The sequence below is a fragment of the Lithobates pipiens genome, unplaced genomic scaffold, assembly GCF_037356315.1.
Source record: "Lithobates pipiens isolate NorthernLeopardFrog02 unplaced genomic scaffold, aLitPip1_a1.2 Scaffold_16, whole genome shotgun sequence".
Classification (NCBI taxonomy): domain Eukaryota; kingdom Metazoa; phylum Chordata; class Amphibia; order Anura; family Ranidae; genus Lithobates; species Lithobates pipiens.
This window is the reverse complement of record NW_027507748.1, coordinates 307,083,927-307,104,871: the sequence shown is the minus strand read 5'-3', so window position 1 is coordinate 307,104,871 and position 20,945 is coordinate 307,083,927. Positions and strand designations below refer to the sequence as shown.

The following is a 20,945-nucleotide window of genomic DNA, read 5'->3' as shown; positions in this document are numbered from 1 at the left end:
CAGTGCCCACAATGGGCATCACTGATTGGCATGCATTGTTTGGCACGGATTGGCATCCATTAGTACAGTATAACACCAATGCCGCCTATGAGTGCCCACCTGTGCCGCCTATGAGTGCCCCATGTCGGTGCCGCCTATGAGTGCCCCATGTCGGTGCCGCCTATGAGTGCCCCATGTCGGTGCCGCCTATGAGTGCCCCATGTCGGTGCCGCCTATGAGTGCCCCATGTCGGTGCCGCCTATGAGTGCCCCATGTCGGTGCCGCCTATGAGTGCCCCATGTCGGTGCCGCCTATGAGTGCCCCATGTCGGTGTCCATCAATGCCACTAGGGCTGCAACTAACGATTATTTTCATAATCGATTAGTTGGCCGATTATTGTTTCGATTAATCGGTTAAAAACCTTAAAAAAAGTAAAAGGTAAATTTGCTGCGATTTGTATTTTTACTTTTTTTTTGGCCAATTTGTTGTTGGGCACATTCAAAAACACAAATTGCCACAAAAACGTATTACATGCTTTTCTGCAGCTTCTCCATTGAAGTATATTGAACCAAAAAAACAAAATAGCACTGTTTTGTGTTAAAAAAAAAAAAAAAATACTTGTCTTTTCCAAATACAGCTGCTTTTCCAAGCAGCTGAAAAAAATCATGGATATGAACGTGTCCCATAGGAAACAATGTAAATGAACTGTAGTGTGTTTCTGCAAATAGCACCAAAAACACAGAGGTGTGACCCAGGCCTGAGATGTTTAGTAACATAATGGGGTTAAAAAAAACTAAAATTAGTACAAAAAGAGCAAATAATTACCACTGTAAGGGGCTCATTTTTTTATATGAGACAGTGAAAGTAATATTTACAGTAGCGATTTGCTCTTTTTGTACTATAAAGGGCTGATTTTAGTTTTTTTTTTAAACCCCATTATGTTAGTGGCCGATTAATCGATTATGAAAATAATCGATTAATTTCATAATCGATTAGTTGTCGATTAATCGATTAGTAGTTTCAGCCCTAAATGCCACCTCATCGGTGCCACTTATCGGTGCCTATCAGTGCCGCCTCATCGGTGCCACTTATCGGTGCCCATCGGTGCCGCCTCATCGGTGCCGCCTCATCGGTGCCCATCAGTGCCGCCTCATCGGTGCCACTTCATTGGTGCCCATCAGTGAAGGAGAAAACTTACTTATTTACAAAGTTTTGAAACTGAAACAAAAAAACATTTTTTTTTCCAATTTTCGGTATTTTTTTATTTATAGTGCAAAAAATAAAAACCGTAGAGGTGATCAAATACCACCAAAAGAAAGCTCTATTTGTGGGAAAAAAATGATAAAAATTTCATTTAGGTACAGTGTAGCATGACCGCGCAATTGTCATTTAAAGTGCGACAGCGCTGAAAGCTCAAAATTGGTCTGGGCAGGAAGGTATTTAAGTGCCCTGTATTGAAGTGGTTAAGCTATGTATATTACCAGTATATGTTTTAATTTGATTTGTCACATTTCCCATGGAGACTGAATTGTTTGGTTGGTATGACTATCACCATGTGTACAGAAATGTTTGTTGCAACCCATGATGTAATAGGCTGTGTACTATTGTCAGGGGAGGTGTGTATATTTCTGTAGTAGTGCCTGAATTGTTTGTCTGAAAATGGGTGCATGTGATTTATGCTAGATTACTTTAACTACACTGGAGACCTTTCCTTTTTGATTGGAGCTACATATCGACCAAGGCCTAATGTAAAATTGGAGACAACAAAATATTACTTTTGTTCTACTTGAAGCTTGACACACATTCCTGCCCAGGTACAAGGCAGTGCAACATTTTGCCCTCAACATCTTTAGTGGCCACATGCATGGGGCACATACGAGTCTCTGATGCAGCTGTTGCATACTGGCAAAACCTTGTCTATGATGTATTCCTAGCCCCCCTTCCCATCTGACTTTCTTTCATTATGATGTACATGGAGAGAGCAGATTAATAAATATCTTTTACATGGACACTTTTTTGGTGGCCCATTCATTTATGGACATTGCTAACACTGGATGAATTTGGTACAAGTGTGGCAAAGTAACTTTTGGTGGATTACACCATATCTATTGCTGCCACATGGACTATGCAAGGAGAGTTTGGGAAGATAAATCTTTGAAAGGTAAGACCTTTGCCAGCTCATTGCTATCTTGAGTCTGCCTTATAAGACTTGTGCATCTGGAAAGTATTCACAGTGCCTCACTTTTTTCACATTTTATGTTACAGCCTTATTCCTAAATGGATTAAATTATTTTTCCTCAAAACTCTACAAACAATATAACCCATTATGACATGAAAAGTTTTGTTTGAAATCTTTGCAAATTTATAAAAAAATAAATAGAAAAACGAAAGTCATATGTACGCAAGTATTCTCAGCCTTTGCCATGACGCTCAAAATTGAGCTCAGGTGCATCCTGTTTCCACTGATCATCCTTGAGATGTTTCCACAACTTGATTAGCGTCCACCTGTGGTAAATTCAGGTGGACATGATTTGGAAAGGCACACACCTGTCTATATAAGGTTCTACAGTTAACAGTGCCAACACATACCAAGCCATTGAATCCAAGGAATTGGCTGTAGACCTCCGACAGAATTGTATCAAGGTACAGATCTGGGAAAGCAGATCTGTACCAGCATTGAAAGTCCCAATTAGCACAGTGGCCTCCATCTGTAAATGTAAGAAGTTTAGAACCACCAGGACTCTTCCTAGAGCGGACCGCCCGGCCAAACTGAGCAATAGCTGAAGGGCCTTAGTCAAGGAGGTGACCAAGAACCTGATGGTCACTCTGACAGAGCTCCAGCATTTTTATGTGGAGAGAGAACCTTCCTGAAGAACAACCATCTCTGCAGCAAGCCGCCAATCAAACATGTGTGGTAGAGTTGCCAGACCAAAGACAATCCTCAGTTAAAGGCACGACAGCCAATCTGAAGTTTGCTAAAAAGCACCTGAAGGACACTCTGACCATAAGAAACAAAATTCTCTGGTTTGCTGAAAGCGTGTATTTGTAGGATTTTGAAGAAATTTATGAAATTATCCACTTCCGGACCGCCGCACGCTGATATACATTCTAACTTTGAAGAGAAATATCGTTATTATGGCAGCAGCTAGCTGCCATAACCCCGGTATCCTGTTCTTCGGTGGGCGGTCTGGTTTCCAATTAATGGTTATCTCTGCAATGGATTTGCCGTGGCGGGAGAGGGGGCCCCCACCGCTCTCCGGTGCCCTCCGCCGATTACTGGAGCCATCGGTAGCTGTGGAGGCGATCGGATCCTTGGTGTTAAGTATGGAGAAGAGTGAGGGGAAAATGGCCCCCACCTGTCTCCAAACCATTGCAGGGCGGAAGCGACGTCAAAACGTCACTTCGGCCCATGGCTCTTAAAGGGCCATTTTTTTTTTTTTTTTATTGCATTTTAGTGTAAATATGCAATCTGAGGTCTTTTTGACTCCAGATCTCATATTTAACCACCTTCAGACCGGACCATTTTGCTGGTAAATGACCAGAGGTCTTTTTACAATTTGGCACTGCGCTGCTTTAACTGGTAATTGCGCGGTCATGCAATGTTGTACCCAAACAAAATTTGCGTCCTTTTCTTCCCACAAATAGAGCTTTCTTTTGATGGTATTTGATTGCCTCTGCGATTTTTATTTTTTGCGATATAAACGTAAAAAGACCGCAAATTTTGAAAAAAAATGATATTTTCTACTTTTTGTTATTAGAAAAATCCAATAAACTCAATTTTAGTCATACATTTAGGCCAAAATGTATTCAGCCACATGTCTTTGGTAAAAAAAAAGTCAATAATTGTATATTTATTGGTTTGCGCAAAAGTTGTCACCTACAAACTAAGGTACGTTTTCTGGAATTTACGCAGCTTTTAGTTTACGACTGCCTAACTCATTTCTTGAGGTGCTAAAATGGCAGGGCAGTACAAAACCCCCCCCAAATGACCCCATTTTGGAAAGTAGACACCCTAAGGAAATTGATAAGTGGCATGTTGAGCCCATTGAATATTTTATTTTTTTGCCTCAAGCGATTGAATAATGACAAAAAAAAAATGTATTTATTTTTTTTACACAAAGTTGTCACTAAATGATATATTGCTCACACATGCTATGGGCATATGTGAAATGACACCCCAAAATAAATTCTGCTGCTTCTCCTGAGTACGGGGATACCACATATGTGGGACTTTTTGGGAGCCTAGCCGCGTACGGGGCCCCGAAAACCAAGCACCGCCTTCAGGCTTTCTAAGGGCGTTACAGTTTTGAAGGCCATAAAATGCCAAGATGGCACAAACCCCCCCCAAATGACCCCATTTTGGAAAGTAGACACCCCTAAATTTAGGGGTACACTAGTGAGACTAGGTAATAAATGGCGGGTGCCCTGAAACTATAAAAAAAATAACTAACCAACCAGCGTCACCTGTAACAGTTATATGGTGATCACTGGTGAAAGGGTTAACTAGGGGGCAATCAGGGGGCTTTATGCGGTAGTATATGGGGGTCCCTGGCGCTATAAAAAGCTGCGGCGAACCTAAATACCTACCTGCCTAACTAGCATCACCTGTGACACTAATACAGTGATCAAAAAAACGATCGCTTATTAGGCTGGGTTCACACTGGAGCGATGCGGGAACGCCACGAATCCGCGGCGGGTTCCCGCATCACATGCCTCCCGGCGGCAGTTCACACTGCCCTATGCGAACTGCTGGGAGTGTCAGTGAAATGTTAATGACGCCCCCAGATCAGTTCGCATATCGCAGTGCGATCTGCAAACTCGGAGCGCATGGTGTGAACACCCATGCGATCCGATTCTGCTGCGGACCAAAAAAAGGGTCCCGTGCGAGTTTGCGGCGGGTGCGACACGAATTCAGCCATACTATCTGTATGGCTGAACTCGAATCGCACAGAGATCGGATGTGATTTGCACTACAGTGCGGTGCGAATCACATCCGTTCTCATAAACCGCTGCAATGTGAACCCAGCCTTAGTGACACTGGCGACGGGGGGTGATCACGGGGTTAAACCTTTATTGGGGGGTTAGGGGGGTACCTTAGAACTAAAGGGGGCTAACCCTAACTGCCCTAACAGTTATTACAGTCACAAATGACACCCGCCGGGTGATCAGGGGGTTAAACCTTTATTAGGTAATAAATGGCGGGTGCCCTGAAACTATAAAAAAATAACTAACCAACCAGCGTCACCTGTAACAGTTATATGGTGATCACTGGTGAAAGGGTTAACTAGGGGGAAATCAGGGGGCTTTATGCGGTAGTATATGGGGGTCCCTGGCGCTATAAAAAGCTGCGGCGAACCTAAATACCTACCTGCCTAACTAGCGTCACCTGTGACACTAATACAGCGATCAGAAAAACTATCGCTTATTAGGCTGGGTTCACACTGGAGCGATGCGGGAACGCCATGAATCCGCGGCGGGTTCCCGCATCGCATGCCTCCCGGCGGCAGTTACACTGCCCTATGCGAACTGCTGGGAGTGTCAGTGAAATGTTAATGACACCCCCAGATCATTTCGCATATCGCAGTGCGATCTGCAAACTCGGATCGCATGGTGTGAACACCCATGCGATCCGATTCTGCTGCGGGCCAAAAAAAGGGTCCCGTGCGAATTTGCGGCGGTGCGGCGGGTGCGACACGAATTCAGCCATACTATCTGTATGGCTGAACTCGAATCGCACAGAGATCGGATGTGATTTGCACTGCAGTGCGGTGCGAATCACATTCGTTCTCATAAACCGCTGCAATGTGAACCCAGCCTTAGTGACACTGGCGACGGGGGGTGATCACGGGGTTAAACCTTTATTTGGGGGGGTTAGGGGGGCACATTAGAACTAAAGGGGGCTAACCCGAACTGCCCTAACAGTTACTACAGTCACAAATGACACCAATGCAAAAAAAAAAAAAAGCAATTGGTGTCACTGTGACTGGGGGGGCAGGGGTAATTTGGGGGTGATCGGGGGGTAAAGGGGGGGTGTGAGTGTGCCTGGCATGTTCTACTGTATGTGGGGTGTGTTGGTGCAACTCACCGAACCTCTCTCCTCGGTGCCGGAACGAAAACTACCGACACGGAGGAGAGAATACATCACTTCCTCTCCTGTGTTTACATTACAGGAGAGGAAGTGATGTCACCGGACATTTTCATTCGCTGGGAGCGATCGCGAGGGGGTGGCCATGAATGAATGGCCGTTCCCTCGTCCGGGATCGCTCCCGAACGAATACCGACCACCGCAGGCACCGGTCGGGGGCCCGATCGGGCCCCCGACCGGCGGGCAGGCAATGACGTACATGTAAGCCCTTATGCCTGCCCGTGCCATTCTGTCGACGTACATCGGCGTGCGGCGGTCGGCAAGTGGTTAAGAGGTCTTGTCATGCTTTTTTATTTTTTATTTTTTTTTTTTTTTTTTTCCCTACTACTAGGAATGTTTACATTCCTTGTAATAGAACAAAGTCACTTTTATTCCTTTAAAAAAAAAAAGTATAAGAAATATGTATTTTTTTTTTTTAAATGCATCCCATCCCACTGAGCTTGCCTGCAGAAGCGAACGCATACGTGAGTAGCGCCTGCATATGAAAATGGTGTTCAAACCACACATGAGGGAACGTGTGAGCAATCGGTAGAGCGAGAGCAATAATTTTAGCCCTAGATCTGTTAGGAATCTTCTCGTGTGATCAGTCAAAACTCCAGATGTATTGAGAAGCAGACAATTTATTTCTGATGTGGCCCACAAAAGGGAGACATGCTTACAGGACAAAAGCTGCAGTAAAGTCTCACAAAAGAATGTGTCTCCTCCCTCCTTATTCCCTACAAGAATACCACCTCTATGCTTCTATTGGCTGAGGAAACATAGATAACGTGTCTGGTACAAACTAGTACTTTATTTTGGTATCCAGGTTTCCTGTACAATCTTAGGCTATCATATATAGTTAAACCTAATCATCCTACAACTTACTATGGAGTTGGTTAAGACAAATCAATACAACAAGTTAATACAATAATGTGCTCAGACGTAAGTTTTAAAAATCAGTCTCAGGAATATTGTTTTTCTAATAGTCACACAATAAACATTTAAAACTTTTCTAACATTCCCTCATCTTTGTGTGACTGTTTTATCTCAACACATTTCGATGATAGTCCCTGTGTTATACACTTTCGGACTGTATGTCATTAAGTTGAGCTTCAATGTCCACATAGGTCTCCTCAGAGGTAGAGAGGGTTTGATACATTGTTCTTGAGACTGCAGTTTCAATCAGTTTTTTTGAAAGTCCTCGAATACAGGGAATGCAGCAGCATCCGCAAGTGACCAAAACAGCCAAAGCCACAGCGATTGAGATCAAACATGATGTGATAAGTCCAGTCCATTTACCGAACCATCCTTCAAGCCAAGTTGTGAATGGATCATTAATACCTGAGTTTTCCCGCTAATTTATTCGATAGCGCAGTCAGTCCTTCCATGGCTCTGGTCGCTGTCCCTCCAGGAGCTGTATTGTTAAGGATAAAGGTACAACACATGCTACCAAACATTTTGCATAACCCTCCTCTTTCAGCTAGGACCATATCTAAAGCCATTCGGTTCTGCCAGGCCATTAGAGATGTGGGGGCCAACTATTTTGCTAGGCCCTTCACAGCATCTCTAGTATAGTTTACAAATCGTTGTTATAATATTTAATCCAGTCAACATTTTTATTTATAGTCACCCACCAGAGAAGAGACTCGAACCCAGCTGTCACCTGATTCCTAGCTTTAAACTCATCCGGCACCCCACGAGGAACCCCAATCTCATCTATGTAGATCTGAGAGTCAAATGACCCCATGGGAGAGGTGTCCCTCCGATACTGTCGGCGACTATTAGTTCACGGGTATTCTGACAGGATTTTCAGGGGCATAGCCAGCTGGACCATAGCACAATCCCTTTGGGCATTGGCCGGTAGTCTAGCTCGCAGTTTCTTATCCCCACACATCCACCAGACATCAGCTCTCTGAATGTCATGTCCAACCCAGTCACCGTTGTCTGTGTTAATCCTCTCCACACAGTAGTCATCGGGTAGTGACCCAAGATCCACCGCGCTACGGTTCCCTGGGAGTGCAAAACAAGTAAAGTTGCCTGGATAAGCGGTAACCGCTGGAGGTATCTAAGGTCTCTGTACTGGGGGAAACAACAAACTCAATGTGTGACAAGTAGAATTTGTTTCAGGTTTATAGCTCTTATTATACAATGGCAACATACATTTTAAACCTTCTGGATCTGTATTGTGATCTAGAGGAAAAGGAACTGTTGCTAAATGTGGTCTGGCTCCAGCACAAACTAAACCGTTTTCCTTTTTTAGTTTTAACCTCAACCAATCTAACCACTCATTTTTTTTATTTATTTATTTATTTATTTTTTCTTGGTAGCCCATCTCCAAAGCTATGGCATCTTCTATTAGGTTAGTAAATCTTACAGTTTTACTCAGAACTTCTATTTTAGTATGGCCGCCGCTTTTCCCTTCTGAGTCTACCTTTTCCTGTTGTCTAGTTTTATTAGGTGGTAATACCTCAAGGAAAAATGTTCCTGAGGGGTCAGTGCCTGACACCCATGCTCCCATGGAATACAACCGCTGATCTTCCTTCCTCTGCTCCTTTAATGTTATTAATAGTTGGTTACAGTTCTTACTATTTGTGCAGGGGGAGTTGGCCGCTTTTTGTGATTATGAGTCTCTCCTTTATTCCACTCTTTTTAGCCCCTGGTTGATTATACCCCCAATCTTGATGCGCTGTGGTACACAGGGCCTGATCCCATGCTTGACATCCTTCTCTATTCCAGAGCCAGCAGATATATTTATCTGCCCATAGAAGTCCTCTAGCCCCAGTTGTATCCCCACAATCTGCAATCTGACAGAAGTTTACCAGTATAGTCCTAGTTATTCCCTCTATAAAGGTTAGATTTAATGCTTTTCCTGTTCTTTCCTAATCCAAAGGTTCCTCTGTTCTTCCATAACGTATAACCCCCTCTTATGTATGCCTCTCCAAGTGTCACCAGTAACCCAAGGATAATTACTGTCCCTTTCATCCTAACCAGCTACAGAGTTCCAGCGGATAGGATAGGGGAATTGGAAGGGGAGGGAGACTTCACCGGTTTGAGACAAGTCCCACCTTGTGTGAGACCTCCCTTTGTAGCCGGATTTTCTGAACCTCTGGTAGCCATCTGGCCCTATTCTGCCTGTAAAACCTTTTTGTAATGGGACTGGTGAATCCAGGTAGACCTCTCTGCAATCCTTATCGCAGTAGGGGTAGTTAAGGACTTTGAAAGGACCAGCCCACCTTTGGGGAGTACCACTGCTTTTTTTCTTATTACTTTTTTATTGAGACCCCAATCTCCCACATGCACCTTTTCATCTTCTTAAATTGGACCTTCTAGGACAGAACCAAAATCCTTAGTACGTCTTTGTATTAATAACTTAGACATGTATTCTGCTGGTGTGTGCTCGGACTGCTCAGTAGGTGTTTGATTTGATTGTAAGGGTATCTTGTATGGCCTTATCATTCCAAATGGGCTTAAAGCTTCTTTTGTGGGTGTGATATACATACTGGTCACAGCTACTAGTAGGCAATACATCCAATTATTTTTACCTGTTTCTTCCATAGCTTTTCTCAGTTTGCTTTTTAAAATGCCATTATGTCCTCCTACCAATCCAGCTGATTGTGGATGATGGGCACAATGTTATTTCACTTTAATTCTCATCACTTCTGTCAAATGTTGTATATTTTTAATTACAAAATGAGGTCCATTATAATTGTCTGTGCATCTGCACTTCCTGTCGGGCATATCTCCATCCATTTGGTCAGGGTGCCTGGTTACCAAACAATATTTCTTCCTTTTAACATTTGTCTAATTCAATAAAATCCATGCAAATGTGTTGGAATGGATATTGCTGTATGGGGAACTTCACTTTCTGTGGTCTTATGCCTCCCTGAGCATTGTATCTTGAACATATAATGCATTGAGAGCAAAAAGTTTTTTTTTTTTAGTAGTTAGTGAAGCCATAGACTGTACATACCTTAAATAAACATGTCAGTCATCCCCCTGTTTGACACATGAGTTACTCCATGTGTCAATACTGCTGCATATCAGCAAGGACTGTATGATCTATCTCTATGGATTTCTCGTGCTGTCATTTGCGTTTCTTGTACCGCTATTTTGGCTGCCTCATCTGCCCTTTTATTTCCCTTTATGATGGGGTCCCCATATTTTGTGTGTGCTTGACATTTGCAGATTGCAAGCTTTTTTGGTAACTGTATTGCATCTAGGAGTTCTAAAATGAAGTCCGTATGTGAAATTGGTTTACCACTGGAGGTGACCATCCCCCTGTTTTTCCATTGTTGTGCAAAAACATGTACTGTTGAAAAGGCATATTGACGGTCAGTGTATATGGTTACGGATTTTCCTTCTGACAGTATGCATGCTCTTGTCAGTGCTACAAGTTCTGCAACTTGTGCTGAATAATGTTTTGGTAGTGGCCCAGCTTCCAAAATCTCATCCTGTGTCACTACTACATATACAGCTGCATTTCTGCCATCTGGATTTTTCTTACTAGAACCATTAACAAAAGTGTCATGTCAGGGTTAGATAACGGTATATCTTTCAGATCACTTTGTGGCAGTACCTTTTCATAGTGTTAGTGCCCGTTCACACAGGGGCGACGCAACTTGCAGCGCGACTCAGACGCGACCTGCACACGACTTCAGCGGCGACTTGCAAAACGACTTCTGTATAGAAGTCAATGTAAGTCGCCCCAAAAATAGTACAAGAACCTTTTTCTAAGTCGGAGCAACTTGAGTCGCTCCTATTAGAACGGTTCCATAGTACAGAACGGAGCGCGACTTGTCAGGCGGCTAAGTCACGGTAGTGTGAAGGGCCACTTATGGATTGTTTAATACTTTGATTAAATGACTATTTTCTATTATGTCAAGATAAACATACAACCTGTACATTTTTTACCTCGCCTATGGATATTTTTAAGGGTAAAAGTTTTGTTGTAGTTCAACAAGCGGGTGCAATTTTGAAGCGTGACATGTTGGGTATCAATTTACTCGGTTTAACATTATCTTTCACAATATAAACATTGGGCTAACTTTGCCGTTTTTTTATTTTTTTTAATTCAAAAAGTGTATTTTATTTTTATATTTTTCCAAAAAAGTGTGCTTGTAAGACCACTGTGCAAATTCGTAATATTCTAGCAAAACAGGTTTTTTAACTTGTAAACAACAATTCTCAAAAAGAGGCTTGGTCCTTAAGTGGTTAATCCATTTTGGAATAAGGCTGTAACATAAAATGGACAAGTGAAGTGCTGTGAATACTTTTGCACTTTACATGCTTGCTTGTGTTTTTGCTTATGAAGCTCCTCAACGTTTATTGCTGTTATGTGATGGTATTTGTGCATGCTTTTGCCTACCTAAGGTGTTCCCTCTCCATTTCAATGGGCCCTATTAAGGCGCTACCGTTTGTATATAGGGTGTCCTCTGGACTATGATTAGGCTATTTCTTATATGGCGATGTTTGTTTGCTTTGTGTATTGATTATTTTTACAATGTACATCTACCCCAGTAAATGTGAGTCTATTTAAAAAAAAATTATGAAATGAAGGGATAGAGGTTGCCTGATGAAGGGTTTATCTGTACTCCTAATGCTGTATATGTAAATGATACATAGAATGGTGACTGTATTGTCATTCCTCAGGTTTTGGTGTAAAAAAAAAATATCATTTAGTATGATTCATACAAGACTAGTACCTAAAAAAAGAAGGTAGATTTGCTCTGATAACCTGTGACTCAAATGCCTTAAGCTCTGAGAAGGGCAAGAATGGCGCTAGGACCTTTGTGAATACTTTAGAACTAGAGGGCAGTGCCTTCTAGTTCAAATCATGTATAAGCGGGCTGATTGAACCCAAGTTGATCGATTGATCAACCTGGGCACAACCGGTCTTTGTGTTTTTTTTTTTTTTGTTTTAAATTTTTTTTTTTTATATATTTTATTTTATTTGCAATTTATTGCCAGCGGCTATATCTGCTATAAATACTGTCTTCTCTCGACCGGTACAGCTGAGTCTAAGCCTCCCGCTCTTGGGAGCGGCTGGCTTAAGTATTTACCCATACTTCCCTATTAAATCCCTATCTAGTATGGACATTGGAAGTTTCTTTCTTATAAACGCATTACTATTGACTGTGTTGTTCTAGTTATGAGGGAAAAAAGTGTGAGGCAGCATTTATGGGAAGCTGATTTGCGTTTCAATTTTAACGTGATTATTCCTTTTGTAATGCATGCACCTATGACAGGATTCTCCCAAAGATTTGCAGGCTGAAAGTCTATATTTATAGATAAATAAATACAATTTAAAAAATCTCGTCTGTCTCCCCCACGTCTGTGTGTCTCACACCCCCCATAGCTCTCCGCCATCGCACACCTTTTTGGGTTTTCCAGTCCTGTGGCTCCTCCAGATGTCAGTGGAGGGATTTGTAGCAAACCCACCCCCTCTGATGCACATCCAGCCTGCACATCCTTGCTTCCCGACAGCAGGGCCCTGCCTCCTCCCTGCACACGTGGGAATCCACCCACCGCTCCGCCTTCCTCTGCCTCATTGGATCTGCTCTGACAGCGGCACACACATCGCCCCGACTTCCTTCTCTGTCCCACTGCCTAAAGCGCATGGGGGAAGGTTGAAGCAAGCAATCTGAGCTAAGGGCCAAATAGAACATCCAAGTGGGCCAGATGTGGTCTGCGCTTTGGAGACCCCTGGTCTGAGGTCTTTGTATCAAACTTTGCTGTTTTTAATATGCCAGGTCACCAATTTAGTTTTTTTGTTTTTTTAATTTTTACACTTTCTTTTCTTTAATAACTTAGTATGTGGCGGTACAATACAATAGCTTCACATTGTTGTTTCCAAAACCTAAAGTACAACTAAAGGCAATACTTTTGCAGTTCATTCCAGTACAGTCAACAAAAGTAGAACATGCGGAACCAGTATACCTCGTTCTCTTCAATGCTCATGAGCATACATCGGACATGTGTACCTGGAAATAAAAAAAAGGTTTTCCCATAGTTTTGATAAAGAATTACACTTGCATAGCTTTAAACAAAGCAGTGTATAAAAAGCCGGCTGGCCCACGAACACCCATCCCCTCGGGACCGCGTCAGGATGACGTCAGCACATTACTCCTCCTGACATACGTTTCCTCACAGCCTGATGTCATCCAGGGGCCACGACGTCAGTTTGTGATGAACCGTACGTTGGGAGGAGTGACATGCTGATGCCATTGCGGAGCAGTCTTGAGGGGTTGGGTGTTCGTGAGCCAGCCGGCTTTTTATGCACTGCTTTGTTTAAAGCTATGCAAGTGTAATTCTTTATTAAAACTACTAGTATTTTACACTATGGGGAAAACCTTTTTTATTTCTTGGGTACACATGTCTGATGTATGCTTATGAGCATTGGAGAGAACGAGGTATACTGGTTTATGGTGTATATCAGGGCTCGACAAATCCCAGGTCGCCATTGCGACTAGAAATTGTGCCCTGGCGCCTGGTTTTTTTTTCACTGACGGGTGCCTCCAGACACAGAGCACTGTCTGGTAGTCGGGATGGAGCAGGAAGAGAGCAGCTCAGCAGCCTCTGACATCCTCCTCCTTCTCCACACACTATTGGCAGAGCAGCGCCGCAGTGTGTGAAACTGTGTAGATCGGAGCTGTCAAAATTGAGGCTGAATGTCGGGGTGGGCGGGACCCTGCTTTCCAACACCAGCCGATGGGATCTGGGTGGGCCGATACGTGTATGTGACCCCTCCCCTTAAGCAGCCCAATCATTGGCTGGATAGCTGCCGGGTCCCGTCCACCTCTGACATCACGCTGAATGTGTCGGCTCCTCTCTCTCTCTCCATACAGTTTCACACAGTGCAGCAGTGCAGGGAGCATTCAGTTTCACAGTTACACTATCGGCTGTGAAACCTGCCAGTGTTACCTGCCAGTGTCATCTAGTGGCACCTCAGTGCTGCCTATTGGTGCCCATCAATGCCACATGCCAGTGCCCATTAGTTCCAACCTGAATGCCGCCCCATCAGTGCACATTAGTGCAGCCTATCAAAGCACATCAGTAAAGGAGAAAAAAAGTATTTGCAAAATCTTAAAACAAAAGTTGATCATATTTAAAAAAAAAAAAAAAAAAAAAAAAAAAAAAAAATCGTCTTTTTATCTTGGCATCAGGCATGAGCAATTCTTATTGTCCGATGCCCCAGACATGCAGTTCTGGGCGCTGGGCAGAGGATTTAAATAACTGGCTCCTAATTTTTTAAGCTGGCTCCTAGATTCTAAGCAAATTTGTCAAGCCCTGGTGTATATCCTGTTTTTAACACTCGAGTACTCCCCTGTGAGCTGACATTCTGACATTTTCCAAGATAAAGGCCCTGGCTGGGTTGATGGCCGCAAGCCAATAGTGCTTGCCTTCTGGTAAGTGCGCAATCTGTGTGATGGAGGTGGACAAGTTTGTGGTATCGTTTGAGATTTTTTCAGTTATTTTAACTATCAAGTTATATTTTATACTGTTTTTTTATTGGACTGGTTATGTTCAACACTATGGGGGTTATTTATGAAAGACAAATCCACTTTGCACTGCAAGGGCACTTGGAAGTGCAGTCGCTCTAAATCTAAGGGGTAGATCTGAAATGGGGGAAGCTCTGCTGATTTTATCATCCAATCATGTACAAGCTAAAATGCTATTTTATTTTTTAATTTGCCTTGCATGTCCCTCTCGGATCTTTGTTTTTAAGTATTTTCATTATCTTGCTTATGCAGTATTATCTTAGCTCCTTTTTTTTTTTTAAATGTATTCTTCTGTGTCTTCTACCTAGAGCTTGCAGCTTTTATTTGTCACCGAGTAGCGTGTTCTATTTATTTATTTTTTTTTCCTGCAAGGAACTGCACTGGAATTTGACAAAATGCATCAAATATGCAACAGAACACATTACAGAAAATAAGTAAACTTTGGGGGGGAGTGGAGCGGGGTAGATGGGAAGGACGCATTGAACATGCATGCAGAAACGGATCCAGACTGTTTGTGGTGTGCAGCGGCCCTGAACGTTTGCGCATTGGTAATATTAAATGACTGATCCCTGGTTCACATTTCAGTGATTTGACATGTCAAATTGCACAACAAATCGTCGGCTATTGCTATCAATGTTGCTGTGTGAATCAGTGCAGCGCCGCATTTGCAGTGCTGATTCCTAGAAGTAGTTTCTGTACTAATTTTGGCGACTTGGAAAAACCCACACAGATGTCTCTGAAATCGCCCCCCGAAGTTGAGACTGACATGCGGGAATGAAATTGTGCGAGTTCAATCCCGCTATATGAACCTAGGCTTGATGCCTGTTCACACAATAGTATTACGGTGACACTCATGCTGAATGGTACTTAAAATCACCTTAACGATGAACATGCAGTGGTGTGGATGGGCAGTTTAATGATTTGTCACAGGGTAGAGGTACTTTCTAGATGGACAAATTGAAATGTGCATGGTATTTCTTTATACTTCTCTTGTGCTCAGCTTGTACTAACTAGGTTTTTTTCCCTTTTTTTCAGTAGGAGTAATACGGTGTCCAGTTTGCAGACAAGAATGCAGACAAATTGATCTAGTGGATAATTATTTTGTGAAAGACACCTCTGAATCTCCAAGCAGCACTGATGAAAAGTCTGAGCAGGTAGGACAAACTTAATATGCTTTGTCTCTGGTAGTGTACCTATTATATACTGTATTAATACCAAGAGAGCTAGTTGATTTATCTGTGAACCGATAATGCAAGTATTACCATAAATACATGGTATGTTTCAGTGTTTGTGTAAATACCAGCAAAATTCTAGCTCTTTGTGTTTTTGCTTCCAGCTTGAGCCCCCGCTTATGACAACTTGTAAATGAAATGGTCACAACATACAGGTGACGTGTGGACACCAGGTTCAGAAACCATTTGGTTATACTGTTGCCAACAGTAGGTAACAGTAGTTGTCCCTACTTGAGGTGCAGCATGTTGGATCCCAAGCAGACAAGGGACAGTCCCACTACATTGGGTCCCTTGCGCTTATGATTCTCGTTCTAGAGACGCCTGCAGTGTTTGCTCTCAAAAGCCTGATCTTGACAGGCTGAAATCTGAAATCTCCGCTGCTTGAGTCCCTACACTCGTATAAGGCAGTCCATACTTGCACAAAACCAGGGTGCGCATACATGGATCGAAACTCTGGTGTTCCCTGTTGAAATGGCTGAATTTTGATCTGTGTATGGCTAGCTTCGGTCTCCCTTAAAAGATAAAGTTCACTTTTTAGGTAAAAAAAATAATAAATGTACTTTGTTTTTGCAGGTAAAAAAAAAGTTTGATATAGATATATAATTCTCAGATTGCTGATTCCATGAAGGTCTCATGCAGTGTCAGTGTATTTGCTTACCCGTACATCCCTGGCAAGAATACTCTAACTACCACAGGACTCCATAGCGCTGTTAGTTCATTGAGAACTACAAGCCGACAGCTGCTAAAGATGTAAGGGCTTGTCGGTCGTTCAGACACTTGAAGCTGTGTGTCTAAATGACGGGGTCGTGTGGACGGAGACCCGCGCAGCTGTGCTATTTCAAATAGTGGCAGCAAGTACGGGGAACTTCTCCCTGTACTACAGTGGGTGGTAGCTGCAGCATTGGGTACATGTTCCACCCTAAAATCGGGTGCAACATATAATGTTCCCAAAGATGAACTTATCCTTTTTAAAAAAATGCAAAATTGCAGCAAAATCACATGTGCCAAAATCAAAACTCGCTGCAAAAGCACTGTGGAAACAGATCAAAAGCAAACACTGTATAGGTGTGTACTGAGCCTTATGCTGGGCCTGGCCACACGGATCAATTTTCAGATGAGAATATTCAGACAAAAAAAATCTTTGTACTTTTGAAATTTTCACTTGTTTTTAACATTCCGTTTTTAAAATGAATGTAATTTCTGAACGAAAACCACATACACTGTCTGAAAATTCCTTTCACCAAGAAGTTTTCTATTTCCAAATTTTCCAGTCGCTGTAGTTGAAAATTAATGTAGATTTGACCCCTCTAACGATTAGAAAATCAAACGTGCTTAAATTGATTTTTTTTTTTACCGCTTCTCGACCAACTGCTGCAGTTATAATGCGGCAGGTTGGCCTCCCCTGCTTGAGCTGTCGTAGCTATACATTGGCTCGCGGGGTCGGGATAGCAGGCGTGCCCCCGCTGCACAGCGGGGGTGCCAATGCTTGTGGCCGATCGTGGCGGCCACAAGTGATCGTGAGCAGGAGACACAACAGGGACGACTGCGTGTAAACACACACACTTCCCTGTTCTGACAGGAGTGACAGATCGTGTGTTCCTATCGGCTAGGAACCAGGAGCCGTCACTTCCTCTAGTCCCCTCCCCCTTCCTAACCATACAGTTATTTATATTTACCACTGCATAGAGAATTATTTTTTTTTTTTATTAAACTTATTAACTAAATTATACACCACACTTTTTTTCAAGGTTAACAGATTTAATCAAAACCATCTGCCAACTAAACGATTATGAAAATAATCGTTGGTTGCAGCTCTAGGGGTCTCTTTGGTTCTCAAATGTGCCAGTCAATCTGTAGTTTCAATGGGGTAAAAAATAGAGTTCAAAACTCTGCCCCATCAATTTTCTTCTCTCAAATCAACCAAAGCTGCTCAAGGGCTGTCAAATGTGCCATTCTATTTATACCAGTTCACAACACTAGATAACGTCCATGTGGTTATATATCCTGTTATTAGTGTGAAATGTCCATATGGCTAATCCAAAACCAGTGAGGAGTCTTCATATAGATAACTTGATTAAAACACACTATTCATTTCTCTCCAAAGACAATGTGCACTTTCCCATCACCAAATACTTTTACTACACAATGTTTTTTTTTCTTTTTTGTCACATTAATAATACGTCATTGTGTTTCACTTGAGAGAAGTAGTGTTGCACATAGATGCACATATATGTATATGTGCCATATTTGGAGGTGACTTCATAGGCACAACATTTATGGTTTGTATTTTGTTTTTGACTCCACACATACACACATCCTCTTTATTCTGGGATTTTGAGGTCAAGCGCAGTTTCACTTTTTTTCCTACGTTCACTTGTGTATTTTTGGTCTACATTAGAATTTAAGCTTCCGACCACTTTTGATCCTGAATATCTGTAGGGCAGTTTTTCCCCTTTTTATGTGACGTCACTTATCGTCCTTCCCTATAAAAGGGAAGAGACTATCGGTGACAGCCACACAGGGAAGCACGGGGAGAGGTTTGTTTACACAGACCTCTCCTCATTCAACTCTGTGACCCGATCGTGGGACACCATCGGCAATGGGGTCCGCTGGTCCCGCGGCCACGTTCAAGGAGCACAGGACCGGGTCGGGAATGCTCTGCCGGCGTGGTGCTCCTGACCCACGGCCGGGCACTTAAAGCAATGTACAGGTACATGCTTGTGCCCAGCCGTGCCATTCTGCCGACGTATATCGGCGTGAGGCGGTCCTTAAGTGGTTAAGCTGGGTAGTATGAGGGGAAAAAAACAAAAACCGTCATATGCCTGCATCAACACCAAGTGTGTTGGCAGGGATCTCCTGCTGAGCTATTGTTTCTGACAGTGGAGACTCCTGTCCGCTCCTGCCATTCATAGGTCAGAAAGCGGCACAAGAGATGCATCACATCAGTAAGCCATGTCCATTTATGGATTTTCAAAACTCACTGCTGCTTCTGCTCTCAACTGAACTGTCAAGCACTCTAATGGCTGGTGTCATAGCTGATCACATGTGCAGCGCCATGGTAACTGCAGATCAGAGGCTAAGATGGCAGATTCTTTGGCTGTAAAGAATCATATGGTTTAGTTCTGCTTAAAATCTGTGTATGGTACAGCTGTGCAGATAAAGTACACTTTCACCTAGACCCACTTAGGGGGTGGGGGCAAAATGGTAAGGCAAAGTTTTGGGAAAGTTTCCTTAGTCTTTAAATATACCCTGAATCTCTCTCTTTGTGCCAGCCTTTTCTGTGTTTACTAGCACGTTCATCTTAATTGGCCAGTCCTACTGCACACTTTTTTCATTTTAAGGTTTTTATTGAACACAACAGACATAACACAATTCAGAACCATTTTGCATTACAAAACATAAAATCAAGTTTACAAAAGGTGCAAGTTCAGTGCAGGGTAATTAACATTTGTGTGTGGACAAAGGTTGCTCTAAACGGCAAAACATCCTACTAACAGTCCCCATCCAGGAACCTACGCTACCGTGACTCCCAATTAGGAGAGCACCCTCAGTCAGCTGCGTCCAATAGAATTTTTGTTTTCACAAAGGATATAAAATGGAGACCAGAAAGGAGAGCATAGAACAGCAGAATGGAAGAATGTTAGAGTTGGACCATCTTCGGTCCCGATAGAGCAAGAGAAGAAGACAAAAGCGAGAAAGGTAATGAAAAGGATGAAGGGTGCGCAGCAAGAAGAGCAAAAAAAGAGGGGGGAAAAGGGAGGAATACCCCATGGCTGGTGCCCGTTTCTAGAAGGGCTCACTGTCCCACGGCAGGAGACATCAAATCATTGTATTCTTGAGAGAATCGGAATTTGTACCAATGGTACCATGTTTTGTTATATTTTTCCTCTTTCCGGTTTATAGCTGCCGTCAGCTGTTCCATCAGTCAAAATTTCACTCACCACAGCTATCCATTGCCCCACGGAGGGAGGGTCTTCACTTTTCCATTTTTGAGGTGTACAGATTTTTGCCGCCTTAAGAAGATGAATCATGAGGGATCTCTTGTATCTTTCTCGGTAAGGTGTAGTAAACACTGGGCTGGGTCATCTGCTAGGGCAATGCTTGTCAGTTTGAGTATCATACGCCGGATATTCACCCAGAGTTGGCGAGTGCGTGGGCAGGACCAAAACGCATGCAGCAATGACCCTTCTACCTGATGGCATCTCCAACAGGAAGAAGGAACGGAGGGATAAATTCTATGGAGTGTGGGGACCCTGTACCACCTCGCCAGCATCTTGTACCCCGCCTCCTGAAATCTGGTGGCAGTAGAGGAATGATGTGCAAAGTACAAAATCCTCTCTGATCCTTCGAAAAGGTTTGACTCAAGTCATGCTCCCACCTCCTTAAATAAGGAGGGGGCGACCCGTCTTGTGGGGTGACCGATGGTCTGTACAATATCAGCAATAAGTGGCGAGCCGGAGCAGGATCCGAGCAGAGCTCCTCAAAGACAGATAGTGGATGGTCGCGGTCAGGTTGAAAGTGCGAAGAGGTCAGAAAGTGTCTAATCTGGATAGCCCTCCATCTGTCAAGTGGGGGATCCAATATTGCCTGAATTTCCTCAACAGAAAGCCCCTGCCCCTTATGACAAAAATTCTGCAACCTGTATCTATTGGACTCTATGAACTCCCTGAATCTCCTACTCGACATGCTAGCGGGGAACTCCTGAGCCCCTATAACTGGAGATAATGGGGAGGGGTCCTGAGGACTCACCATTACACGTCCCGATCAGGTTGTCACCGACAGCATGTTCCCAATCAGTGGGTGTGCTTTTAGGCTTGCCGGGGGGCTCGAGGTCTACCACACCAGGGTGGACAGCGGAAACTGAGACCTAGCCTGCTCCACTTCACCCATTCTTTTTCTGAGGTGTTTGACCCAATCCAGTGCTCTGGTTAAGTGAACCGCTTGGTGGTATTTGATGGGGTCCGGGAAGCTTATGCCCCCTTGATCTTTTGGCAAGGTCAGAGTTTGATGTGCAGTCCTTTTGACTCTATATCCCCATAGGAACTTTAAGAATCCCCCCCCCCCCTACCGCCCTAAGAAAATAGGTGGGCACCACTACCGGGAGCGTCTGTA

At 43.3% G+C, this 20,945-nt stretch overlaps 1 protein-coding gene across 6 annotated transcripts in view; it reads left to right on the top strand.

Moving 5' to 3' along the window:
- The window catches only part of TRIM33 (tripartite motif containing 33), a 252,287-nt gene that overhangs the window by 40,867 nt on the left and 190,475 nt on the right, over positions 1-20,945 (top strand). For 4 of the 6 annotated variants that reach the window (XM_077481587.1, XM_077481586.1, XM_077481584.1 and 1 more), the window contains exon 2: positions 15,637-15,755. In XM_077481587.1, the coding sequence (XP_077337713.1) occupies positions 15,637-15,755 (119 nt within the window). The remainder of the gene's footprint in view (positions 1-15,636; positions 15,756-20,945) is intronic. The other 2 variants (XM_077481589.1, XM_077481585.1) reach the window with 1 other exon arrangement.